We start from the raw sequence: 27,821 nt of genomic DNA on the forward strand, positions 1-27,821 counted from the left end.
CCAAAGACCTGAGTATGGTACCTCAAACATTCAGCTGCTTTCTTCTGCTTCAGTTTTTTTCTCAGAGTACATTAAACTTGCAGTCCTTTTTAATATCTGAATGAATCTCTGAAATTTGCTCATCTTCCTAAATTATTACTCCATGTTGCTGCCACTTCCATTGCTGAATATAAAGAAAGATTGACCCCTTTCAGTATGTGCTGGATGAGTAATGTGCACTTGCCCTTTACAGGGTTTATTTGTTTTAAATAAACAAAAAAGCCCTAAAGCTGAAGGAGTGTTAATTAAACGTGACTGATGAGAGCCACTGCTTTGTTTTTCTACTGAACCAGTGTTTTCTTTGTAAGTGAAGTGACTTTAAACACTGAGTTCTTGACTGTAGAAACTGAACTTCTGTTTCACCCCAGTGTTCATACTCTTCATTCAGGTTACGTGTCTGGGGCCATGCAGCTGAGTCTTAGTCTTCCAGTGGTGGGAGGTTATGATGTCAGTGTCCCTTGGGGCCTAGGGCATCTTCATCAGGGTGGCATCCAGCCCTTAGTAGCTGTGTCTGCACCACTGAGGCTTCGCTGCGTGGTCATGGAGCAGCTTGGGGGAAAAGACACTGGAAAGCAACCATACCAGCTGGTCTCGGTCTCAGGAACATACAGGCACAAGGTGCTGTTTGTTGTTATTGATTACTCTACTGTCTTGTACCTTGTCCACAAAATACAAGAACTGAAAATTCTTTTACTTCTGTGTCCTCAAGCACTCTGAGTAATATAAGAGCAGAGGTACAAATCAAGCTTCTAAACTCTGTCAGCCTATCCATTTGTTGGCATGACTTTGTTGCTGTTAAGTCTAAATGGAATAAATGCTTTTCATTGACAGCATCTGGCTGGATTCCTTTTCCTTGTTTTTGTATGCAGTATTTGATGGTCTTGAGTTTTCATCTTGTCGCTGTTCTTTGACTAGTCAAGAATAATCTTCTTGTTTATAAGTATTGTATCTTTGTGCAACAGCTGGATGTTACTTAAATGTAAGTTGGACAGTATTGTCCTTTTTCCACTTTTTCCCTTGTCTTGCAGTAAAACTTACTGATGATTTCAGAATTGATTTTTCCCTGTGTAAGGTTTGAATCAGTACTGGGAAGTGCAGTGATGTCCACATTGTCTGGATGACATTTGGAAAATGTTTTGGCCTTGTAATTCAGAGAGATCATGGATTGTCATTTCTTTCTTTTTTTTCTTTTTTTTTTTTTTTTTTTTTTTTTTTTAATTATTTGTGTTTTGGTGTGGAGGTACTTAGTTTAGCCTAGGACTTTGTGACTATGTAGTTTTGTGGGGTTTTTTTTGTAATCTTTAAATGAAATTTTGATGGCCTCTACAGTATATGATGTTTCAAAAGTCTGTGTAAGACTGATGCATGTGCTGTGTGTGCATGCCAGTGTCTGGAAGACATCACCATCTGAGAAGGTGCTGTGATAAGATTAGTATTGTTAGCCTATTGTTTTCCCTGTGGTTGGGTATTCTTTGAAAGTACTGGAAAAAAGTCCAGCGAGAGGGAAGGTGGATTTGCTTGTTACTTTAGTTCTGCCTATGTGAAGTTTGAAACCATGACCCTTTTAAATAGTCTCAGGGAGAGAGCATTTCTTTGCCTTTTCCCCTTGCTTTCTCAGAGTCGGATCATGGAGCTGGAAGGCAAGGTCCGCAGGGCAGCGGCGGAGAGAGGTGCGGTGGAGCTCAAGAAGAATGAATTCCAGGGAGAGCTGCAGAAGCAGCGAGAGCAAATTGATAAAATACAGTCCTTGCATAGCTTCCAGATGGAAAATGCCAACAGAGAACACTGGAAAGAGAAGGTAGGAGCTCTTCTAGCTACACTGTGCCATGAAATTGTGGTTAACCATCACACTTTCTGCAGAAGAGTAAGTTTGCTCAAATATTCCAGCTAGTGGAATTACAGTTGGTGTTTGCATGACAAAATATTTAATGTATGAATTATCACTGAATGCATCTTATAGCCCTAAAAGTGGTAAAAATCTTGCTCAGGTGTTTGTACTGGAGAAAAACTTTAATAGAAATGTGTTGATGGAGGCGGGGGGGGAGGTGCAGAAAGAGAGAAACAGAAGTAAGCTGAAATCTGGATTTTTCTTACTGCACTGCATGAGCTTTTAATTGTGAAATGTTAGCAGCTACAACTGACAGCACTTCTGAATAATACCTTTGCCTCCTATATTGTTAGAGTTACCTTGGGTTGATCTCTGGCTTTCTTTTCTGTACACTTACATTTTAAGACTTCTGGATGAGAAGAAGCTGCACTGATAGATATGCTTGTATTCCTTTCTCAAGTAGTTATAAATGATTAATATTTATTTCTAAATGCTTTGTAAGTTTCGGGGCATCTTCTGCCTCCAAAGCTCAGCAGAAGTGAGACGTGTTTGATAAAAAAAATAAGCAAGTTACAGTTCGATTGTTTATATTTTAACGTGTGTAGGTGTTATAAAGATACACTAGGATATTCAGGTTACATTCAATTGAAGAGAATTATAGAATTGTTTGTGTTGGAAGGGACCTTTAAAGAACATCTGCTCCAATTTCCCTGCAATTAACAGGGACGTTGACATCTAGATCAGGTTGCTCAGAGCCTGGTGCAGCCTGACCTTGAATGTCTCCAAGGAAGGGACATTCACACCCCCTCTCTGGGCAGGCACTGGGAACTTTACCTGACTGCCGTGATTTCTCCAGTATGATGGAGACTGGCTTGCCAGTTAAATCAGGCAGTTCCTCTGTACCTTGGGTAGTACCTCATCAGGTCACAGAATCCTAGAATCATAGGGCTGGAAAGGGACCCCTGGAGATCACTGAGTCCTTGGAACCCGATAAAGCATGTTCTCTACAGCACACTACACAGGAAACTGTCTAGATGAGCTTTGATTATTTCCAGATAAGGAGGCTCTGAAACTTCTCTGGGCAGCCTATTCCAGTGCTCTGTCACCCTCATAGTAAAGAAGTTTTTCATCATGTTTGTAGGCAATTTCTTATGTTCTTCTGTGTCCTCAACTGCCACTTGTTCTGTCACTGAGCATTGTTTATAAGTGCTTGGCCCTATCCACTTGACTCCTGATCATTAGATATTTATAAACATTGATAAGATCTCCCTTCAGCCTTCTCCAAGCTGAACATCCCAAGATCTCTCATCCTCTCCTCATAGGGGAGATGCTCCAGGCCACTCATCATCTTTGTGGTCCATCTCTGGACTCTAGGTGACCCCTGTCTTTCTTGAACTGGGAAGCCTAGAACTGGACCCAGTATTCCAGATGTGGCCTCACCAGGCATGAGTAGAGGGAAAGGATCACCTCCCTCGACCTGCTGGCTACAGTCTTCTTTATGCATCCCAGGATACAATGGTCTTCTTCGCCATAAGAGCACACTGCTGGTTTACAGTCTACCTGTTGTTTACCAAGACACCCAGGCCCTTTTCTGCAGAGCTCCTTCCAGTAGGTCATCCTCTAAACTATACCGATGTGTGCAGTTACTCCACCCCAAGTGAAGAACTCTGTACTTGCCCTTGTTGAACCTCACAGGGCTCCTCCCTGTCCAGTTCTCCAGCCTGTCCAGGTCTCACTGAATGGCAGCACAGCCATCTGATGTGTCAACCACCCCTCCCAACTTTGTATCATTATCAGATTTGTTGAAGGTTGTCATGGTCTTGTAATTTTTGCTATTGGTATTCCACATCATAACATCATGTGGAGCACAGAGAAGAAGAACTACATGTCCCAGAGGACCTCACGGTCAGAGAGGGAAATACATCATGGAAGTGATGCTCTCTCTCACTGGCTGGCAGCAGGTGTGGGTGTGTTTCCAAGCCTGGCAGCAGGTGTGGGTGTGTTTCCAAGCTGTGCACCTTCAGTTTCAAAGTAGGCTTCTCGGTCTTTGGAAACCCCTCTCTCCTTCTTATTTTACTTAATTTATTAGCCTCAATTTCAGTTAGATTGTATTATATTGTGTTATCTTGTATTCCAGTATCGCAGTTAGTAAAATAAGTTTTCCTTCTTAGGTCGTTGCCACTGCTCCATTTGCTTCCTTGATTTCAGCTTCCGTCTTCCTACCTCTTTCCCTTTTCCCTTCCCATTTTTGGGGTCAGGGAAGTTTTTCATCATGCCTACTGTCCCCGTCATCGACATAGATTGATCACAGTAACTCCGTGAGACTCTGTCCCTTTGTCTGGGTCACTGATGAAGATCTTGAAAAAGACCAGACCCAGCAATGATCCCTGGAGAGCACTGCTAGCTTCAGGCCACCAACAGAACTTTGTGCCACTGATGACAACCCACTAAGCTCTGCCAGTCAGTCAGTTCTCAGTCCACCTCACTATCTATTCACCTGTCCCACACTTCCTGAGCTTACCTATGAGGCTGTTACAGGAGACGGTGTCAAAAGCCTTGATTTATGCTCAGGTTACACAGCATCCACTGCTACCCAGTCACCTACCCAGCTGATGGTGACATCATAGAAGGCCACTAGATCAGCAGTTTTCCCTTGCTGAATCCACACTGTCTACTCTTGATAAACCTCCTTCTCTTCTACTTGCTCGGAGATGACATCCAGAATAAGCTGTTTTATCACCGTCCCAGGGGCAGAGGTGGGACCTGTAGTTTCCCAGCTTCCTCCTTTTTGCCCTTTTTGAAGATTGGAGTGACGCTGGCTCTCCTCCAGTACTCAGGTACCTCTCTTGTTCTCCATGTCCTTTTGAAGATGATTGAGAATGGTTTGGCAATTACTTCTATGAGCTCCCTCTGCACACATGGCTGTATCATTTGGGGACTCACAGGTTTGCATATATCAAGTTTGTCTAAGCAATCTCTGTCCAGATCCTCCTCAAGCAAGGGCAAGTCTTTCTTTCCCCAGACTCCCTACCTTCCTTATTCAGCGGTGGGCCCACATTTTCCATCGTCTTCATTTTTCATGTTGTCCTTGGCCTCCTTCACCAGATTCAATTCCTGGTAGACCTTAGCCTTTTTTGTTCCTTTTCTGCGTGCCCTGACGATGTTCCTGTATTTCTTCCAAGTGGGTAAACCCCTTTTCCACGTTCTGTAGACCTTCTCTTCTGTTTGATTTTTTTCTTGAGCTCCTTGCTCACTCATGCAGGTCTTCTGCTACATTTGCCTAATCTCTTGCACTTAGGAATGCGTTGATCTTGGGCTTGGAAGAAGTGGTGCATGGACTTGTGGAAATTCAGGTTCCTCATGTGATTTCTAGCAGAGTCTTCTCCTATGACAGAGTGGACTTATTTCACCCAGGCTCTGTCTTCAGGTTTGAAGATGTGGGAGATTTGAGAGAACTGATCACTGGTGAAAACTGATGCAAAAGAATTGTTGAGTCTCAGCTTTATACATGTCTGTCATCACCAGCTTTGTCTAGCAAGGATGGTACATTTTCTTTGTTTCTCTTTTTCTAGCCATCGTTCTTTTTTTCACATCTGTCAGCAGGTTCATTTCAGCTATGCACTGGTGTTCCTAATCCCATCCACACGTGCTCAGACAACATTCCTAAATTGTTTCCAAGATGTGAGTCAGTCCTTGCTTCCAATGCTTATGCATTTCCTTCTTGCTCTTCAGTTCAGCCATAAGATGTTTATACCGCCATGCTGGTATCAAGTCTTCCTTGCCTGATTTCTTGCACTTGTAGATCAGGAGCTCTTGTGCTTGAAGAAAAGCATCCTTGAGGAGCTGCCAACACTCTTCTGCTCCAGTGACGCAGAAAGCAGTTTCCCAAGGGTTTGCATTGACAAGTTCCTTAAACAGGTGAAAATTTGCTTTTCCAAAGGTATTTGCTTTGCTCTTGGCCCAGCCGGTATCCTTTGTGATCATGAATGCCAGGCGAAGTTCAGGTTGGATATAAGGAAACATTTCTTTACTAAAAGAGTAGTCAGATGCTGGAATGATCTGCCCAGGAAGGTGATTGAGATGCCATCCCTAAAGGTGTTGAAGAAGCTTTTAGATGTTATACTAAAAAATGTGGTTTTAGTGGGGAGATATTGGTGGTAGATCGGTGGTTGGACTAGGACTAGGTCTTTTCCAAACTAGTTTTTTCTACGATTCTGTGATTTTTGTCTTGACCCTCCAATAATGAGACTATTTGTGTTGGTGGGCAACAGGCCCATTGAAGCTCCTTTTCTGGTTGCAGTATCTATCACCTGTATTAAGAAAATTGTTCTTTAATTCACCTGGACTGCTTGCTGAGCTTCTTTTCCAGAAGATGTTAAGGTAGTTTATATCTCCGAGCAGAATAGGGCCTGTGATCATGGTGTTTCCTGAAGCTGAGGAAAGAGCAATTCGTTGATCTTCTCCTCCTGGTCAGGTGGCATATAGTTAATGCCAAGCATGAGGTTTCCTTTGTTGTCTTGGTCTCTGACTCCCAACCATCAGCTCTCAACCTGCTTATTGCCATTTTTCATAGACAGCTGTACACGTTCAATCCTTTGTTTTACACAGAGCACAACTTCAGACTCATCATTTCCCCATCTTCTTAATCATTGCTCAGTAGGCACATGTGATCATATCTTTTAGTAGCAGGCGTTGCAACTGCATGTTCTGTGTACAGTTCAGTTTTACCAGCCTCTGTGCAAATACCATTGTTTGCATCTCAGGGTATAATTTGTGGTTCAGTGGTGCTTGGTGAAACCCTTCATTCTGTTTTGGCGTGCATTTGCATTCCACATCTGTCCTGCAAGTAGCAGAGAAAATTTATGAGGGAAGAAAAAAAAAAAAAAAAAAAAGATATTTTTCAAAAGGAAAATGCATTTTCTGCTTCTTTTTCTTTAGTAGAATTTCCTTTACCAAGGTAGAATTTCTAGATGTCAGTGGAAGTGTCAGTTTGTTGGTAGACTAGCACAATGGGCAAATATCAGGAGCTAGTGAGAAGAGCTCACCCAAGAAAGCTCCATGGATGGAAAAGTGCTTCCTTTTGCCAAGTGGAGTGTGCACTTTTTCCTTTAAATTACCGTGGTAATAGCCAGTTGCAACTGCCACCACACAATCATTTTTTCTTGTTGCTTTTTTCCTTTGAGTTTAGAGGAACTATCATTTATCAAATCCTGCATTTTTGCCAGAAAAAAGTCATTTAAAAAAAAACAAAAAACCCCCCAATCTTGTTATGTGATATAGGATGAATGTGTTAATTTGGGGAAGGCTTAGAGGAGCTTACAAAAAAATCTTGCCCTGGTGTCTCTTGGAACTTCTGTCTTGAAAGAGTCATTGCAAAGATGAGAGAGATTAATTAGTGTATACACATCTAGAACTGGAAGTGGCTGTACACTCACTATCAGAGCAATTTTGCAGCCATGTGATATGTTATTGTTATAACAGGGCTGAATGGTCAGGTAAAAATTACAAAATGGCTTAGAAAACAGCAGTGGGTGGAGGAGCTGCTTCTCTGGCTACAAACATATTACATCCGCGGTGCCTGATTACATGGCATCAGTGATGGTTACAGTCAGTAGGGCCCACTGGAGGAGCATGTGCCCTCTTCCTGAAGTTTTCTGGCTCCAAATGTTCCTGAGCCAGAAATAGTTGCTGCTGGAAAACACTGTGCTTTATGATGCCTTTATGTTCCTTTGTCAACTGCTGTTGGAAGACAGGATGCTGGACAAGGTGGGGCTGGGACTAGCAGAGGTGATCTTAACCTTAAGATCACCTCTTAAGTTCATTCTCTTCCATCATCCTAAAATGCAGATGGTATTCAGTAATGGAATCGTCAATGAAGTTTGCTGTTAGAAACCCAGGAGCTGATACTGTGGGAAGCATTAGGTGTAAGTGGTGTAATGGACTAATTTCCTCTTCTGTTTCATGTGACTGGAGAAGAGCAAGTCTTGGATGGCTGAAAGCTGGAACAAGCATGCTTGTGTCTGTGCACTTGCTCTTGCTGTGACACATGAACAGACATCCCACGTAGATGTTGTTTGCTTCCCAGGTCTGCAATTTAAGAGTATGGAGAAGTGTTTTACTGGAAAACTGAATTTGTAAAAAAATGCCATAAGCAAGTTGGCATGAATTCATCTACTCTAAATTACAAATGCTCCTGATATGACCATTGTGGTGGAGGAGGAGAGCTTAGTTTTCCTCAGTAAGGACCTTAATCTGAACAAGCTCTCCAGGGTCAGAGATTATATGATAATGGAATGTATAATACAGGAAAAAGCTGTTTCTGAACATTTTCAGTGTTTGTCTATATATAGCTATATATAGTGTATGTACTATCTTGTGTTCTAAATTCACATGTGTGTATGTGAATATGTATGCATACACAAACATATATTCTTAGGTTTTGGCTCAATGGATTCCAATGGAATCTGAAATTCCTGGGTGGCAGATAGTGAATGCAATCTTTCTGCTTATACAGAACTCATTTCTTGAGCTGAACTTTATATTCCCCCTTTATGGTGATTAGCAGTGAGTGTTTACCCAGTCTGGGAGGGACAAATGCAAATCCAGACCCCGGGTGTCTCAGCTTTCTTCCCAAGCTAACACAAACTGTCTAAATGTAACTAAACAGATCTTTGCATGTTAAACAGGGTTTTATTTAATTTTCATTGTTGTCCTTAAATAAGAAAAATGAAAAGGCCATTAGCTGATTTGCAGAAGTGAATGGTTTGTGTCTGAAAGCTTCCTCTTTATTGGAGAGAAGTTATAGAGCCTCTGGATATAGAAGGGTAGTACTTAGCAAAAGTAACTCTCAAATTCAATTTGGGACTCATCTTAATTTCACTTCATCTCTGGTCACTGCATCTTATTACTTTGATTATAATATGAATAAGGATATGGTCCAAACTATTGGACCAATATATACTGAACTATTACAGTGGTAATACACATTCTAGGTTAAAGTAATTCTTGGAGACAGTGTGACTATCACTATTTACATCTGCCTTCTTTTCTAGTTCAGTTGCCTCTGTGCTGCTTTGGGAACAAGAGTACAGAAGGAAGGCTCTTGGAGCATGAAATACCTCATGGTCTCACCGTCCATCGAGGCAATGTAATCCTGGGTAATTGCTCTCAGAATTGTGGAACTGTAGAATCATTGAGGTTGGAAAAAACCTTTGAGACCAACTAGTCCAGCCACCAACCCATCCCCACCATGCCCACTAACCATGCCCTGAGTGCCACATCCTCAAGGTTCTTGGATGCCTCTGGGGTTGGTGACTCTACCACCTCCCTGGACAGGCTATTCCAATGCTTCACTGCTCCTTCAGAGAAGAAATTATGTTTCTCTCATGTCTTGAGTATGTATAAAGCACTTCTGTCAGCAGACTGTGTTTAAAAAAATCCTTTTGAATTATTGAGGATTTAGCCAATGGCTTCTGGAAATCCCATACAGAAGTAGACTGAAGAGCTCAAGAGACGTTACAGGAACTCTCAGTGACAGCAGACAAGGAATCAGGAGTACAGGAGTGCTGTTTTTAATCCATGAGTAGTTTTCTAAAGCGGAACAATATCCTGCATGGTTGTTATTCAGAACTCGTAGCTTCTGGGTTGCGCATGCCCACAATAGTTTTTTGAACAGTGGAGCAGCAGAACAATACTTGTAGTCTGTTTCATGTTAAATTCCTAGAGTGTGCGTTTGCAGTTTGGGTTTCTGTAACTCTTCCCAAGCACACATCTTGCTTTTTTGAGGAGGGTCAGCAAGCTTTCTTTGCTGTAAGGGAAGTGCCTGGCACTGTTGCTTGCTGTCTTTTACCACTGTTCACAGCTGCTCTCATCGCTTCACTGGGAAGATCTCAGCTCCCAGCTCAGCCTTCTGAGACAGGACACCTGCTGGCATGTGGAGTGTGGGTTCTGCTCAGAAAGAGTGGCAGTGGCCAGAGGGAGAGAGAAAAAAGCCTACCATGGAAATAAGGAAATGCCTATGTGTTTCTGTTTTAAAGCAGTGTTGCACCCAACAGCTCTGAATTCTAGTTTATATTGCCAGGTGTTAGGGTTCTAATTAAACATAGCTATGTTCACAGGAGTCCTGTAGCCTCAAATGGAGTGTTGTCTCCAGTCCACCTGCTGCTGGCCTGCAGCTGCAAACATCATTTCTTCCTCAGATTTTTGGCTTCTTTTCCTGCTGAGAATGTAAGGAAGAAATAGTCTGTAACTTCTTGATGAAACTAATTTCAGTGGAAAATGAAATCTGCTCCATTCAAGCTCAAGATTTGTTTTGGGCTTTACCTGAGGTGCTTCTACTGAAGTATTTATGAGCATTTTGCACAGAGACAACCTGAAAAGAGAAATATTTTCTTAAGGAATCATTTTTATGAACTCTTTTCCTTTTTTCCTTACATACTGATATGTGCTTAGCCATGAATCTGACACCTTGGAATGAAAAAGGCTCTGCGTTGGAATCATTCCCACTTCTTCAAAAATTATTCCAAAGAGATGAAAAAGAGGAGTACAAAGGGACAAGGACCATGCTGGTGGTAGAGAAGGTGTTTTTACAGAAACAGAGAAAGACATTATTGTGTATCATTAAGACATGAACAGGCCCTCATTTGGGCTGTGCTACTGCCTTGGAAGTGTGCATGATAAACTGCTCCTTTTGTTTGCCGTAAGGACACACGTCAGTTTGCATTGGTCGTGACATAGCTGCCTGTCTTCTCCCTGGTTATATTACAAGTACTGGTTTGTGCGAGTTTCTGCCTGTGTAAGCCTCACCCTGCAATTTGCTTTGTTCCCAGCACTTTGCTTGGGAGGCTGGGGCAGCCGAAATCTGCTTCTGTCCTCAGATCTTGGATTAGTGACACCGCTGCTTGCCTCTCTCTCCTCTTGAGAGCTGTGCCTCATTAGTGCCAAACCCCTTTCCGTTGCTTTTCACTATGCTTGGTTAGTGTTGGAAAACATGTACATCAGGACAGTGTGCTGGGTCTGGCTGGTTTTAGGGTGGTATCAAAAGCCATAGACAGTCATGCTGAAGGAGCTGGACTAGTAGATTCTCCCAAGAGAGTGATTAAGGAGACCTGTTGTGTAAGGCACTGCTCTGATTTAATGCATGTATATAGCTCTGAATGTGTGCTCAAAATACACATGCTTTAGGATGATTTATCTCAATGCCATCATTCAGGTTTTTATGTTTGTGTACTTTTTAAACCAATATCCTTAACGTTTGTGCTTCTTAAGTGGAATATGACTTATGTAGATCTTATTTGGTAAATGATATGTATCTCTGGCAGTTTTCACTAAAGTATTTGCTGTCCAGCAGGAGCAAGATCTTTTTTTATCACTGGTATTAGCCCTGTGGCTTTTGGTTTGGTTTCTGAAGACCTGCTGTCCACAACACTGACCCCAGTCAGGAAGCTGACTGTTCCTGCCTGATAGTGACAAGGACTTCTTTGCAAGGTGTATTGCAAACACAGAAATCTTGCTGTGTTTACAGAGTTACTCCTATGCTCTCACAAATTGTTTTGATACAGTGAGATACTGAATTCACCAAAACTGAATAATCACTGTCAGGGATTATAGTTATTGTTGTTGCTGAATGAGATTTAAAATGTGAATTTCCTCCTAGGTCCGGATTTCAGTGTGTGTTTGCTGACTGCTTCCTTGCAGTTTGAAAAATGAGATAAAATAATACCAGCCTAATTCCCAGGTATGAGGCAAAGACTAGTTAGTGTTTGCCTGGCAGGAGGAAGAATGGAAAGCCTGAAGCTATTGATATGGTTAGGTAGGGAGCTGGCAGTTGGAACATTGCCCTGTAAATTACTGAGCAGCATTTCCTGCTCCCATTAAACACGTGGATGGACTTTAATGATTCCTTCCTGGATTCTTATTCTTAAATTCAGAGAGATAGGTGTAGCACTGTCAAAAGGAAATTTCATTCAATTTTATTTTATGTGGTCCAGAAGATTAGGATCTGTAATTTTTTTTTTTCCTTTATGTTTTAAGGAGAATTTTCCACACCTAAGGAGCTGAACATCCAGCACTTGTCTGCTTCACAGCCGAAATGAAATAAATGGTTCTAGTGCTGGGGGGTTCATTAAAGAACAGTAAAAAAACAAACAAACTGAAATACATGTGAACATAAAATGGCTGTATCAAATGGTATTATATCTGTTCTTCTGTTCTGTTGATAGTTTCTGATAATAGCCATGGTTGACTGACCTCAGTAAGGGAAATCCTGATGGTGATGATCTCGAAGTAGCCTCATTAGGCTGAGCAGGCAGTAGCAGTAATTTACATTTCCACTGAAACATAAAATTCCTTTCTATAATAAAGCAGTGAAAACAGATCCAGAACCTTTTTTGCCCTGTCTTTTGAGAAAAGAGAAGGAGAGGAGTTGACTGATCCTAAGTATGTTGCTTTCTGTGTTGTTTTTCTTTGTTTCTTTTCATTGAAGAATCAAGACCTTTGCTCTTAATATTTCACAACAGTGTTCATGGACTGACATTCTGTATGGAGTGCTCTAGGAATATTTCTTTTATTGAATTGAAAAGGACTGCCTCTTCATTAAGACATGAATGGCCACTTCTTTGAATTGTATCTTTTTAAAAGGTTGACAAAAGACAAATCCACTTCTTTACTCTGTGTATGCTTGGATTAATTGAACACTTCCCTCTTAATCAGCTGGTACTTATTACTGTTAGTCTCCAAGAAAATAGGTGCTGTCAGCTTCTCAGCATGACACGGGAAGACAGAATGAACGCAAGTATTTCTTTGCCTTGAAAGTGATGTGAGTGTGAGTATGCATCACTACTTGAATAGCAGCATTGGAAGCCACAAGTTTGATGTATCCTGACCTCAGACCCCTGCAGAGCACATATATTTACTGAGAGAAGGGAGGTTGAACTGATAGTTAACTGTAAGAAAACTGTAGTGAAGCGTAAGAAAGATGCTCCTGAGAGTATATCATCTTTGGGAAGACTCTTGCACCAAGCTTTCTGAGTGTTAAGTATTAGGCTGAATTATGTGAACATTTGGCTCAGGGGAATTATTTTCATATAATCATAGAATGGCCTGGGTTGAAAAGGACCTTGAAGCACATCTAATCCAACCTCCCTGCCATCGGCAGGCTTGCTAGTAAGACCAGGCTGCTCAGAGTCACATCCAGGGATGGGCCACCTGCTCCAGTGCGTCACACACCCTCTGTGTGAAAAACTTCCTCCTAATATCTAACCTAAACCCCTGTCTCAGTTTAAGACCATTCCCCCTTGCCCTATCACTGTCCGCCCTTGTGAGCAGCTTTTGTCCCTCCTGTTTATATGCTCCTTTCAGGTATGATAAGGCTACAGTGAGGTCTCCAAGCTAAACAATCCCAGTTCGCTCTACCTTCCCTCATAGGAGGGGCTGTCCAGCCCTCTGATCACCTTACTGGTCCTCCTCTGGACTTGTTCCAAGAGCTCCATGTCCTTCCTGTACTGGGGGCTCAGGCCTGGAAGCAGTGGGGCCTCACAAGAGCTGAGTAGAGGGGGACAATCACCTCCCTCTCCCTGCTGGCCACCCCTTTTTTAGTGCAGCCCAGAACACAGTTGGCCTTCTGGGCTGCAAGCACACGCTGCTGGCTCACATCCAGCTTCTTGTCTACTGGGACCACCCCCAAGTCCTTCTCCCTGGGGCTGCTCTCAAGGGGTTCTGTTCCTAGTCTGTATAAACACCTGGGACTGCCTTGGCCCAACACCCTGCACTTGGCCTTGTTGAACTTCATTAGATTTTCGTAGGCCCACTTTTCCTGCCTGTCCAGGTCCCTCTGGATGGCTCCCTTGCAGGCAATGTATCCACTACACTGCTCATCTTGGTGTCATCTGCAAACTTCCTGAGGATTCATTTAGGCTTGCTCTATTTCTGCTATTATTAAGGTGTTTCGGGGCACTTAGGATCTTGCAGAGGGTGAGATGGAGAAAAATTGGACAAATCATAATCGTATATTGAATGCTTCTTCAGAGTGAGAGTGAGTGCAGTATGAGAGGATGGAGGGGCATTAATTAGGGCTTTTTTATCAAAGCAAGGGTCTGGCTAATGAGAAATGTGATGCAAGGCAGGAGCTTCGTGTTGCTTTTAGAGTTTGTATTTCTTTTTCCATGGCTAGTGCTTTCTGGCTCATGCTTGTGTTCCTGATGCTGGTGAGCAGGATCTAACAGTGAGCTGTTCTACACTATGTTTTTCTTCAGGGGGTAGATACAGCGAATCTGACCGTGACTGTAATCATGAAATTAAACCAGCAAACAGTTTTAGTAGTGGGCTCTTTACATTCCTCCTATTTTCGTTTAAATGGAGTGATATCTACTTTTAGCCTGTCTATACTGGGAAATTTGGGTTAAAACAATTCTTTATCAGTTTTAATAATAACTCTCTAGAATAGCAAATAAAGTTTTTATTTTCAGCTACGACCCAGCACTTCTAATGTTAAAAATCTTATTACAAGTGCTTTGGTTGGTGTTATTTATAACATTAACATTAACTCAGGCCCTTTGCAATAAAAACATTGTTTTCTGTTTTGCTCCTTCCAGGCAGTGCTGATGAATAACATCACAACAAATGAACGATTGATCCAGAGTCTACAAGGTAGGACACAATACCTCTCTGTATGACTCTTTATTTATTTGTTTATATATTTATTAAACATAATGCTTTTAGGACTTGTGCTATTCCAGCATCTTCTGAGAATGCTGCCTTTCTCCAAGCTGTGAGGAATGTGCTGCAGCTGCTGTGGTTTCAATTCTGCATCTACACAGTTCTGGTTCAGTGAACTGTCAGTCTGCATATGCCTCAGTACCAGAGGGATTTGTCCACATATTGCTTTATGTAGACTTTTGACCCTTATCTACTAATGATATACAAACAATGCAATATAAAACTAACTTCTCAATGTATTATTAAAATGTTTTTAATTCCACCTTTTATCACATGCGCTTGTGTTCTTCACTGAGATGTTTTGGTCATGTATTTTAGCACCAAGATAATTAACAGATTTGTATTAAACAAGAAAACATAGTCTAATTCATTTCACTTCATGTTGATGTTCTAAAAGTGTTGTTAACGATGTATACCCCAGTAGTCTTGAGAGAGAAATCTTAAGTTCTGTAAACAAGCAAATATATTACCAGTTCTTCTGATGTCTTCATAGAAAGCTTTCTGTCAGGAGGCATTTATAATGATGTGGCATGACATTGATGCTTCTGACATTAAAAAAAAAAAAAAAAAGAGAATTCCAAATCATAGATTCCTGAGGAATACAACAGTAAGCTGTATGTTGCTCAGGAAAGAATTGTAAACGCATTTTCTGGTAGCTAAGAAGTATGAATGCTGTTTCATACTACATTCTGATAAGTCTCTTTCTCCTGTACCTGAAGGTTTTTGGGGCTGAAACCTAGCAGACAAAGAGTTTATAAACAAACTAGAATATTCTTTGTGAAGAAAAGGAGATCAAAATCTACATTATGCAGATTTTATTATCTATTCAGCCGAGAATGGTATTTGATCTTACTGAGTCAGCCCTGTGCATCTTTCATGTGTCAGTTTAGTAACTGTCAGTGCATCTGCATGCAAATGTAATGAATGTGAAAAATTGATAGAGCATGCGTGCTTACAGTAAGGTTTCTTGTCTGATATACGTGTTGTAATAAATCTAGGTAAATATATGTGTATATTTTAATATATATTTTAATCTTGTTATGATCAGAACAGTTGAAAAAGTTACAGACAGAGTATGGAAAGCTGCAGCTGGATGTTTACCAGTTTCAGAAGAACCAGACTAACCTTCAGAGAAAGTTTTCATATGACCTGTAAGTAAACAAAGGCTTCTGGAGTTGTAAGTGACTTGGTTATAACCCCAAGAATTCTTGTGACAGCTGTAGCACTATCAGTAGATGTATCATTTTAAGGTGGAAGTGACACTTGACACATCTTCTAAAATTGCTCAGGGTTAATCTTGGAGAAGAACACACGCCTTGCAGTGACTAGCATCACGATATCCGTAGGCTTATTCCACACTTCTGGATGTTCCTTCCAATGCAGGAGGAGAAGGGTAGTTATATTCTCATTTCATAAATGGGAGAAAGTGGATCATGAAGCAGCTAAGCACTGTAGAAATTTAAGAACTGAGATATGGAAATGCTTTTGAGAAGCTGTACCTCATGAAATCATTGGAGGTCAAACAGGAAACTTTTCTTCCCCTGCATCACATTGTGTCCCACACAGCTGGCTCACCTGATCTGCTAGTCACCAGGTCTCAGAAGGGAGTAGAGAAGTGTAAGGTAATGAAACTAAGAAGATTATGAGGTAGGGGGGAGCAAAGGAACAAAGAAAATAATTCTACAAAACAAAATTTTAGGAGAGTTCTGAACATGGATGGAAGTTCACAACTACTCACTTCTTCATGTTCTCTCCAGGTCACAGTGCATCAACCAGATGAAGGAATTAAAAGAACAGTGTGAAGAAAGGATAAATGAGATCTCAAAAAAAGATAGTGATGTACCACAAGTCAAAGAAAACAGAGATTTCTTAGAAGATTCAAAAAGAAGTACCCAGGTATGATACCTTATTGTAAATCTTTTTCCCTGTAATTCTTAAGAGGTCCTCCTCCTTTTTGCTATCTACAGCTAACATTACTGTATCTCATTAAACTGTTTAGTACTTTCATTTGCATCTGTTGAATGCCTCTGATTTATGTGAGATTGATTGAATCTGGGGACAGAACAAGGCAGGCATCCTGGAGAGGTCTTTATTGTTTTCTTTATTGCTGTCCTCTGAGACAAGCAGAATTGTAGAGGCAATAATGAGAGAATGGGAGTGGTGAGAAGCCATTTCAAGAACATTTGTGCTGCTGAGCTTTGGTCCACAGCTCCTTTTGACTTTGCTAAAGAACTTAATTGCCTTGTGTATTGAAGTTGTATGTTTAAAGATGAGGATATATTTACTGTCAGTCATTTCAGAGTAGTAGAAAGCCTGAAGTATGATACTGAAGTCCACAGCTCTTTACCTGGGACTTTGGGGTTCAGCTGTTTATTGCAGTACTCTGAGTTTCCAGGGGAGTTCATATTTCAGCCTTCTACAGGTGGAGTTTTGCTTTTTTGTCTGAATCAAAGAGCTGCAGAAAGTGTTGCTGTATGTAACACATCATTCAGGTGGGCTTGCAGCAGGGGTTGGCCCTGTGCAAGCAGAGGTGGCTATGTGCCCACCCACTCTTTCTTTCTGAGCTGTGGAGGGTGGAAGGAATGCTGAAATTTCATATGATCATGTTGTCTTGGCACGTAAATTATTGACATTTCTTCAGTATAGCAGGATTAGATCTGGGACAGGACTTGAGTAGTTAAGCTTGCCACGGATGGCCCTGGAAACAGGAAGTGAAACCCCGAGATAAAGAGGAAACTAATACATTTAATTTAACTTGCCTTTTCTTCAAGAATACAGGCACCTCTGACAAAAATTTTAACAGATGATTGCAGTTGAACCTATTTGAGTAGCCAACTCTCATTGCAAAGACAAAACAGTCTTGGTAGTATCTGCCTTGAGCTGCACGAAGAATGTATTGGAGACTGTAAATGCTATTCTTGATCCCTGCAGAAAAAAGGGAGAAGTTCTTGTTTGTCTCTGTAATTTTTGTCAAGTGTTAGATAAATAAGAAAATAACAAGCCCATCATTTGGGCTCAGGCAAGGGGACTTTATAGAACAAATGTGTCTCGCTTGGTTGAATGATAGAAAATAGAAACCATCTGTAAAATTCACATAGGGAAGAGCATACTAAAGAGTCAACTGAATTTTCAGTATTGCCTTGCAACAGATTCTCATTTACATTACTCATACCAGATGAGGTCTATTTACCAATTCCAGAAGCCAGGAAGTTTGGCTGAAGTCCAGGACACTTAAATTCTTCAACAATTCCCATGTCTGAAGTCATTGTTTTCTCAAAGTAGGCTGTAGATTACCTGCCATCGTTTTAATCTACAGATGGGTTGGTCCCAGCTCAGAGAACTACAGATAACTATTTTGCCCGAAGTGCTAACTTGTGTTCCCTAACTAATGTCTACAGCATAGCAGTATTTCTTATGTCAAGTTGTAACTTTTTCAGTTACTTATTTGCCCAACTATTGCAACTTTTGCATCTGCAAAAGCTGAGTTACTTTACACCACGTATGTTTTTATCCAGAATAATTCCCATTTTTTGCAGATCACCGTGGCTAAGCTACTGTGATTTCTTTTTTCCATGCTGAGTTTCTGAAATGTATGTGCTTATGTAATGGAAAGATCAGTGTTAAAATAAATCAGAGAAAGAAAATGTGTTGTTTGTTAGTTAATGAATACACAGCTGTTCTTACAGTTCTGTCTTTTAAGTACTGATGTATACTCCTAGGTTGAGAATACAGAATGTGTATATTCATTTCTCTTTAACAAGTTTCAGTTATCTTTTCAGACTGAAGACCAGCTACTTCAACTTGCAGCACACACCCTCTTTTATTTGACATTATCATTAAAAATTACTGTGTTGAATATTTAAGATAATACAGCTTAAGGCTTACTGAATATCTAATTAAGAGATGAATTGTTGCTATTAATTTCAAGCTTGATATTTTTACAGAAGTATGTTTGCCCCAGCTTAAAATGGGAAGTAGTTTAATATTCAGTCTCTGGTGATTTGTACTGCAGAGACACTTAGCTATGTATAAAAAGTTGAGAGGAACATTTAAATATAGTATCTTTATGTCTTACTGACTAAAGAAACACAGGCTTCTTCTGAATGCCCTTATTGCAGTATCTTTACCAGATTTTCTGTGGTAGTAATTGCTTCTCATTCTGAGGTGTTAAGTTGTTTATTTTTGATATTGGACTCAGTGTTGTTGACCCAAGGTCTTTAGATCTCCCTGGCTTTAATTGAGCTTAAACAATTTCAAAATAGCCAAGTGTCCAACACGTCCTTTCCAATTTTAGTGTCTTGGTTATTTTATCACTTATTTCTGCAGAAGTTTTACCAAATGACCACATGAAGATTTGGCAGCCTAGCAGTTTATTGACCTGCTTAGAACAATAAGCAGTTACAGTTCACCAACAGTTGGAACAGGAAGATTTTTGTGGACTGCATGACTTTCTACACCATAAAGTTTCCTACTAATTTGCATAGTACCAGCTATTAGGAAGGTTTCTCTATATGTCTGTACACTTTTCTGTGTGCGTCTTTGAAAAGATGAATACATAGAATCATCACAGAATCACAAAATGGCCTTAAAGATCACCCACTTCCAATTCCCCCTGCCATAAACACTCACCAGATCAGGGCTGCTACCCACCAGATCAGGCTTTCAAAGATCCCATCCAACATAGCCCTGAATGCCTCCAGGGACGGGGCATTCTCAGCTTCTCTAGGCAACCTGTGCCAGGGCCTCACTGCCTTCTGAGTATCAAATTTCTTTCTAACATTTCACTTTAATCTCCCCTCTTTTAGATTAATGACATTCTCCCTCATCCTCCCACTATGAGACTGTTTTAAATGTTGGTCTTCCTGCTGCTTGTAAGCTCCCCTCAAGTACTGGAAGTATTTCTTTTCTCCAAACTAAACAAGCCTAGTTTCCTCAACCTTTCTTCACAGGAGAGGTGCTCCACCCCTCTGATCATCTTAGTACCCTCCTCTGGACCCTTTACTACAGCTTCATGGTTTTTTTTGTGCTGGAGGCAACCTCCTCCCTCTCCTTGCTGGTCACTTCTCTTTTGATACAGCCCGGCATGCAGTTGGCGTTCTGGGCTGCAGGCATACACTGATGGCTCACGTCCAGCTTTTCATCTTCTTGCAAACTGGATACATGCTCTAAACATTAATCATGTTGGGCACATATACGCTGAACAAACTATTTTGTTGTAGTCTGGGTTTTTTTATGCTGATGAAGGGCAGTGTGGGCTCCAGGCACATCTCATGTTCGGTTTTTATGTGAATTGAATTAACATAGCTATTATATTCTAATAGGAGTAAATATCACATAGAGAATTGTAGTTGTTCAGTTGAAAGATCTTCAGGTTAGTGGATTATGATTCTCTGACATCTTAGCCATTAATCTTTAATCAGATCTTACAGGTCAGAGTCCAAGACCAGTTAAGTACCAGTATTCTGTACGTCCTTAAGTTAGGTCTTCCTAATAATGTTGTCTAGTTGTTGATATTTTTTTTTTATTTTTTTTTTTCCTTCTCTTAAAACCACCATTCAACATACTTATAGTCCAGTTCTGTTCAGCAATGATTAGCTGATTATGTCTGAACTCAGTTTATCTGTTCCTGCACTAGCAGTAATTAATGCCACCTGTTTTTGTTGTTCTGCTGTCCCTGTTGTGGTAGCATTGCTACAGTGGAGAAATGTGTGGTGCTACGGTTCTGTGACCCTTGCTGAATAACAGGAAACACTAACCAAGAACTGCAATCTTAGCTGCAATTAGACAGAAAAAAAGCATTAGATTCTTGTGGAGTATAATGAGCTGTTACATAGAAACACTGCTGCCTATTCAGGATTGTGTGGTACTTCCATCATCAGTAAAAATTTCAGTTCAGTTATCTGAGTATGTTTAAATTTCTTCCACTGAATTCTGACCAAATTTCAGCTTCCAAATCCAGGACTGGGTGTTCAGAGCAACGCATGTCTGTGTGCATTCACTTTACAGGCTGATGGTCAGTTGCCAGCTCTGAAACAAACTGAGTTCGTGCAGACTGATTTGGAACAGCAGAGAGCCAATGAAGATGTGCCAAAAGCAGTGCCTACAGTAAAAAGGATAGATGCTGTGCAGCCTATTGGTGAGACAAAATCATTGATATCTAACCAGTCTGAGTAAGAAAGTTTGCAGCTTGACAGCTTGACACTGAAAATATTTTTGCAGTATTTTGTAAGAAGGAAAAAAGTGACAGCAGTGCACTGAATTATAACAAATTAATAACTTGTCCTCCTGCTGCAGTAATTTGTTGAAGTGTTTTTTATTACTGCCATTTCTGCTAGTTCAGCTATACTGGGAAAAAATAAAGTAAAGTAAAATAAAATAAAATAAAGTAAAGTAAAATAAAATAAAATAAAATAAAATAAAATAAAATAAAATAAAATAAAATAAAATAAAATAAAATAAAATATTAAATTAAATTAAAAATAAAATAAAATAAAAATTCTTGTAACCATTCATTTACTGTTGAGAAAATGTTTTGCTTTTGCATGCAAAAATTTTTAAGTATGTTTTGAATTTACTTGTTTAATAAGTTTGGTACGTCTCATCTGCTGCCTCTCCCTATCAAATACCTGAAAGTCTGGCATTAGGCAAACACACTCCTGTACTTTCTGTGTTGTCAGTGAGCAAAGTGACATAAGGGAAATCAGAGATCAGATCAGGTAAGCCATGGTTGCCTTTGGCATTCATCTCTCACAAGCTATTGACTTGAGTGAATGTCTCAGTGCACTACTCTCATGGACTACTGTGCATGTGAGAAATCCAACTTACTATTAAATTACTCTTTTGTGCTATCTTTAATAACAGGCTTAGGTGTAATTGTAGAGAGCTAGCAATCCACGGTAACAGCTCTGTTTAGTTTATTCAGGTGGGTTTTATCATGGCATTTTTTAGCTAAAAATACAGATATGTGGCATGGTGATGCCTACTGAAAGCAGCAGCTCACCTCTGCTTTCTCTCCACACCTAAAAGTGAGAACAGCCTTCATTTACTTGAAAGTCTGTTAGGTTTTAATAGAGCACTGCTCAGTTCCACCTGCCTAATTGTTTTTTAACTCCACATACAAACATTTAAGTCAGCAGCAGTGTGAATCTGTTGATGGTGGACACTGGACTTCACAGGTTTTATATTTTAGCTTTCCCTGGTCTGGAAAGTATGGACTCTCTTCTGTCTTTCTCTTTGAATCTAATGTGATTGAAAGAAAAATAAGAATTGAATGTGAAAAATGAAACAGTGTTTATTCAAGGTTTTTAATTTGTGCTGCCACCTGAAGATTTATTTGTTTATTTTAATTTGGAATTGTTGATGTCATTCACAGAAGGAGTAAATGACCTTGCTGCCATCAGAAAAGAGGACTCCAAAGCAGAGGAGGAGAAGCTTTCTGTTGAACTGAAACACTCACAGGGTTTGGCTATGGCTGACACGGGCCATAAGGAGGTGCCCCCTGAATCTGAGAAAGAACTGAATCCAGCCAGAGATGGAAAAAACTTAGCTGAGCAAGAGGCACCACAGCCAGCTGCGCAACAGATTGCTGATGAGGAGGTGGAGAGGGAGCAGCTCCTCAATTACGATGCTAAGCAGAGTGACTCGCCTCCTGGACAGGATGGTTAGTAACACCTTGTACTGCAAGTAAGGGAATAAAGATGAGGAATGGGGCCTGATTTCTGAAACTGTGGTTGAAGTTGGCCAGACTGAGTGTAAGGCTTCATGAGGGTTGGTGCGAGAGGCTAAAGATCAACCCTCAGCACTCCTTCACAGTCAAGTGGGTGAAGATAGAGGCTTCTGTTTGTGCAGCATGGAACTGCCAGTCTGGATTCCTCTGTGTCACTGTTAAGGCTGTTCTGTCCTTCTCCCCATTGTCTGCACAAGGCATTTGGGGGACTTCAGTCACAGAAACCTTTCAGTATTGAGACTTAGTCACGTTTTGGAAAGGATGTGACATACTGTGCATACAAAGCATTGATGGGTAGAATATTTTGCAGATAGTCAGTTTATAGCTACCCATTTCAAAATATCTTGGCGTGAATAAACCTGTGCTTGACACTTCTGGTATCTGAAGTTTATTACTGCGAGTCAGGAAAACTGCAAATTGGAATTCATTAGCAAAGGTGACAGTTTTGGTTCTACCATGTGTGACCATGTCTGCACCATGATGAATATTGATGTCATATCTAAACCTGACCAGAATCTGGACCAGACATCTCGAGGAGCTTCATCTTAGGTGGACTTTAATTTATGTATGCAGGGTGGTGCTCCTAAAATTGTGGTTGTCAGCAACTATTTCACAGAAAAAAGTGGTATTTTCTGATGCAGTAGGAGCTTGCAGCACTGTTAAGGATCAGCTCCTTGCTTTTCCTGTACTCATTCCATCCTCTGTCTTCCATCTTCCACCAGATTATCCTAATTACCTCGCTGCCGACTCTTCTGAGTGAAGTCTGTCAGCCTTCCTTATGTAGTAATTCAAAGCAGAGTCAGTAGCACAGACAGTAAACAAGTAGTACTGTTTATGTTCTCTAATCCAATGAAAGCATTTATATAATGCATTATGATATGATATTAGTAGAGTAGATAATTTGGCAAGGATAAGTAACTTGCATTGCTAAAGTAACACTTTTCCAGCTGCACCAAAAAGACACTTAACCAGAGCAGGCAGCTCTCCAATGAGATGTAATTGTACAAGCCAAGTGTTTCCACTTTAACTGAGATATAGAAAAACCAGATAGCAAAATCATCCAGCAGCACAAGAGAAAGCCCTGCAGTGCAGCCTGTGGAAGGTCAGAGATCTCTGAGTGCAAGAACAGCACAGTATTCTTCAGGCTTCAGCAAAAATAGTATACCTTATAGTGTGGATTCCTTTGGCTGCAAGGAAGCAGAAATGGATTTCTTCTCCATTCTTTGAGCATTCTCTGTTTCTCACTTAGAGCTTCCTCTAAAAGCTTGAGATCTTTAGGTCTATTACTGAAAAGTATTTTTGATGTTCTAATTGTGTACAATACAGTGTAAATTTTTCAAGCCTTCTTCTAATCAGTTGCTGTTGAAGTTTGGCTTTTCCTTTTCCTTGAGAACCACAGACTCCTCTCTTTCTCTTAACTGGTCATTATGGTTTCTCTTGTCTGGCTAACTAAAAAAATAAAGGTAGGGTTCTTGCTGTCAGAAGTAATTTTCTTCTGAACCATCTATATTAATACATTTCAAGGTAGTGAAATTTGTTCCAAGTGAAGCCATATGGAGCAGGACAGTAACAGAGTGAAGAAAATAATTTATAGAAAACCACTTTTGAGCCAAGTCAGCACATTAGTAAAATATTCATTTTATGCCATCTGCAGAGCTTTATCCATTGCTGGACAAGCCAAAATGAGGAGGGGGGGGGGAATCTGAGATACCTTTCAGAGGAAGTGCTAATGCATTTAAAGGCAACACCATAGCCATGTTTTCAGTATAATCTCCAAGTTTTACTCTTCCATAGGCTGTCACTTAATGTATTCTGAAATTGCCTAATGCTTTCCTTGCTGAAAGGAAGGCTGAACTTGGTTACACTTCCAAATCCCCAAAGATTGTTATCTAGCTCCTTATACAACACAGGCAGCAAAGGCTTTCCATTCTGAATGAAAAATATTAAAACTCTCTCTTTAAACAGAAATTCATTCACCAGCAGAGTAAATTCTATCACAGATTTTTTTGCAGTACCTGTCTTGTGCAGCGTAAAACAAATTAACTGTAATATTTTTCCAGACCAACAAGCACGGGAAGCGTTGAATCAGGACAAAGATGTTGACTACAATTTAGATGAGAATGAAGCTGAATCAGAAACAGACAAGCAAGCAGCACTTGCAGGCATTGAATCTGGTAAATAAATAAAGAATATTTTACTTGAAGTACTATATGCTGCAAAGTACTATGATGATTTTTTTAATTTTATGCTTTAGCAGTTATGGATGGGTAATTCTTCTTTGTTCCCCTGTTTTCCCTACTGCTGAGTGTGATGTATTGTTGCATAGCATTACTGAAGCTACTTTAGGGGAGTGTGTGCAGCCTTACTGTTCAGCACTAACAGTCCTTTCAGAATTTTCTGGATGAAGACCCACCACTCCTGAATCTTAAAGAGATTTCTGTACCGTTTTCTTTTATCCTTATTAGTTCAAAACTCTCAAGAAAAATTATGAAGAACCACTTACTTGACCAAAGTGGGACACAATGGAGGCTGTGAACAAGGAAAATGTATGATGCATCTTAATCAACTCTTCCTATAAATGCAGCGGTGACCAGAGGAAAGTGACTTAAGACTGTCTGATTATCTTTTTGAGGCTTTGATAAAGGCTCAAATGAAGTAGTTTGTTGTGAAGTTTTAGTACTGTTTAAAGGCTGAAAAAATTATCTCTCGAGGCTTGTTTTAAAGTGGCGTGACCGCTGTAATGAGACTTTTTTTCCTCCTGATTATAAAATGAAAATCAGCTAACAAGCACTGTAGTAACTGTAGTAACTTTGAATTCAGCTCACTTGTACAGTCATGCTACAGTGACATTATGCGTGGACTGGTGGTAGATGGGAAAGAGTCCTCTGGCAAAGATGGAATTGTCCCCTGAGCATTGCAGTAGAGAAATCCCCGCCGTAGTTTTGGAGGAAGGAGCTAATTTAATTTGACAAAACATGGAAAACATGAAGAACGTCCCATGCTGGAGTCTGCCCTCATACTAGTTCTGACACCATTTTACTGCGGTGTGGATGGACTCAAAAAGCATGACTGTAGTTCTCAGATATGACATGGTGTTATATATTTTCCTTTATTTCATAAATGAATCTTCTGCTTACATAATCTGTACCAGGAATGAATCACTGTCTTGGTTTTATTCCTAGCTTTGGTGTTAGAAATAGACTCTAGTAATAATAGAATATTCTTAAGAGATTAGCAGGAGTGTTCCCTGAAAGCCTTGCTGGATGCCTCTTCACAATGTCAGGAGTGCCACTAGCTTATGCAGACATCAGTCAGACTGACTTCTGAACTTGTGATTGTGAGAGGCCTCTGGCAGTGGTGTGCTACTTCTGCCATCCCTCCGCTGAAACAATATCTTCCACTAAAGAGCAGAAAGGAAATGCCTGCCTCATGCAACAGCAGATTCAGCTGTTGAAAAATGTCTTCTCTGCTGGACTTTTGAAGGAGGCAGACCAGGTTGTGCATTTACCAGGCATTTCACGACTGCCCACAGTCAAAACAGAAGTTGATGTGGAGTGCTGTGTTACACACCGTTATCATCTTAGTGATGTTCTGTAGTCTTTGAATTTTCTGCAACTTGTTGAATTAGTTTACCTGGGAGAGCCTAGAATACCCATGGCTGCCACTGAAATACCTTTTAACTTCAAATCTCACCTTTGTTGCTCGTGGCCAACTATTTTGAAGGTTGCATTTGTGTCTGCTTTTTATACCAGCACCCATGTGCTTACAGCAGTCTCCATGAATATGAACCAACAGCCACCATGACAGGATGGGAGCAGTCAGGCACAAATAACTTCCCAAACAACAGTTTCGTTTAAGGATATAGAAATCTGTCATGGCTTTCTCTAAATGTACTTCATATCGTAAAGTTATAGTTTATCAGCTCTTTAATGTGCTAGTTAACTGCTCCTTTACCTTAAGATGCCTGACTGTGCAAATAGAGGGCTGTGGTTTTGTTTTGTCTTGTTTGTTTGTTTGTTTCTGTGTAGGGAAAAGAACTGTCACTCAGCAGAAGAAGCAGGAGCCATCAGATGGTGTCTGGTCATCCTAAGTCCACAAATGGTTCACTGACAGACTTGCCAAGTGTGACATGAATTGTTTTGAGAGAAGAACTACCCTGTGTTACTGAGTTACTTGCTACTGTTTATTATCACCGTTTAAGTCAGGTTTTACTGTGCCGGACTATTGCAGTCAGTAATAACAGAGAAAGCAGACATTGTTAAGCAGTAGAGGAAATATGAGCATTTCTTCTAAATGACAGATATTGGAAAACTTGGGGATATTTCTGTATTGCTGGTTCTTTTGCTTTATCTTTTGTCAAATATGGTATGCTTTGGCGTCAGAATGTTTACATGCATTCAGAGTAGAGTGAGCTTTATCTTAGGACTTACTTTGTAAACTGTTACTTAGCTGAGATTAAGTTAATCGGGAATTTCTGATTGTGGAACTGTACATTTTAACACTATGAAATGTGCAGTGAAATGCAGTATTCAAGTTGAATGGATTACTTTAACTTGAGACGCCTAAGATCCTGAACAAAACCCACAGTTCCTTAATGTAATTAGTATATTTCCAGAGAATTCTTCTAGAATTAGAATAGTCCGTCTGCCCGTCCACTTCAGGGCTAACAGAATGGTAAAGCATATTTCTGAGGGCACTGTCCAAACGCTCTTGAACACTGACAGATATGGGGCGTCAGCAGCCTGTCTGGGAATGCTGTGGCAGAGTCTGACCCATCAGGGTGAGGAAAGTGCTGGCAGCGTTTCCATACAGTGCCTAAAGCCTGACTGGGCTTCTTGCTGGACAGCCAGGTGGCGTCCTTCCCAGGAACATGACCTCCTTTATGCAAAGCACAGTTGCTGTACCTCAGACAGTGGAAGGCTGAAAGCCTGTGTAAAAGCAATGTTCAAAATCACAGCAGAATAATCTTACTCTCAGTAGCTTCAAGTGCTATATAAAAATGTACCTGGGGTGATGCATTCTTTAGACAAGGGACCACTGTGTCTACTACATGGAACTTTAAAGGACTTAATGTAGTTGAACAAAACAAGATTCGCTTTGAACTGTGATTAACATAATGTTTATCACTAAATTTTTTACATGCGTGAGGGAGGGGAAGCTTCTCTGTTCTTCCTGGGTTAAATTAACACTTCTCCCCACTGTTCTTTAAAAACTAAGTCTGGTCCACTTAAATAAGCATTTTAAAATAAAAACAATCCTCTCTATGGTCTGTTACCTTATTCTGTGCTATTAATCCACTTGTAATATTAATGGAAATGGAAAATAAAATCATTCGTTTTTTTGAGTTCTGTGAATGTTGTAGAACTTACTTGGTGTCTGTCTTATTTGCTGCATCTTCTGGAGAAATACAGAAGGCTTTCCTTGAGCCACTTGAATATAGTTAAAAATTCCAAAGACTGGAAGGATTTCTGTAATTGCTTACAAGGCAGCAAAAGGCAGATGAATTTTTAGAGG

General features: G+C 40.4%; 1 protein-coding gene across 4 annotated transcripts in view; it reads left to right on the forward strand.

Annotated features, from left to right (window-relative positions):
- The window catches only part of GOLM1 (golgi membrane protein 1), a 33,234-nt gene extending 5,583 nt beyond the window's left edge, over positions 1-27,651 (forward strand). For 3 of the 4 annotated variants that reach the window (XM_072360214.1, XM_072360213.1, XM_072360215.1), the window contains exons 4-11: positions 1,658-1,837; positions 14,458-14,512; positions 15,630-15,732; positions 16,339-16,477; positions 20,588-20,717; positions 21,954-22,241; positions 24,368-24,481; positions 26,336-27,651. In XM_072360214.1, coding sequence (XP_072216315.1) covers positions 1,658-1,837; positions 14,458-14,512; positions 15,630-15,732; positions 16,339-16,477; positions 20,588-20,717; positions 21,954-22,241; positions 24,368-24,481; positions 26,336-26,397 — 1,071 coding nt within the window. In that variant the 3' untranslated portion in view covers positions 26,398-27,651. Of the gene's footprint in view, positions 1-1,657; positions 1,838-14,457; positions 14,513-15,629; positions 15,733-16,338; positions 16,478-20,587; positions 20,718-21,953; positions 22,242-24,367; positions 24,482-24,772 lie in introns of all 4 variants that reach the window. The other variant, XM_072360216.1, reaches the window with a different exon arrangement.
- Positions 27,652-27,821: the final 170 nt, after the last annotated feature.

Source organism: Excalfactoria chinensis, chromosome Z, assembly GCF_039878825.1.
Source record: "Excalfactoria chinensis isolate bCotChi1 chromosome Z, bCotChi1.hap2, whole genome shotgun sequence".
NCBI classification, from domain to species: Eukaryota; Metazoa; Chordata; class Aves; order Galliformes; family Phasianidae; genus Excalfactoria; species Excalfactoria chinensis.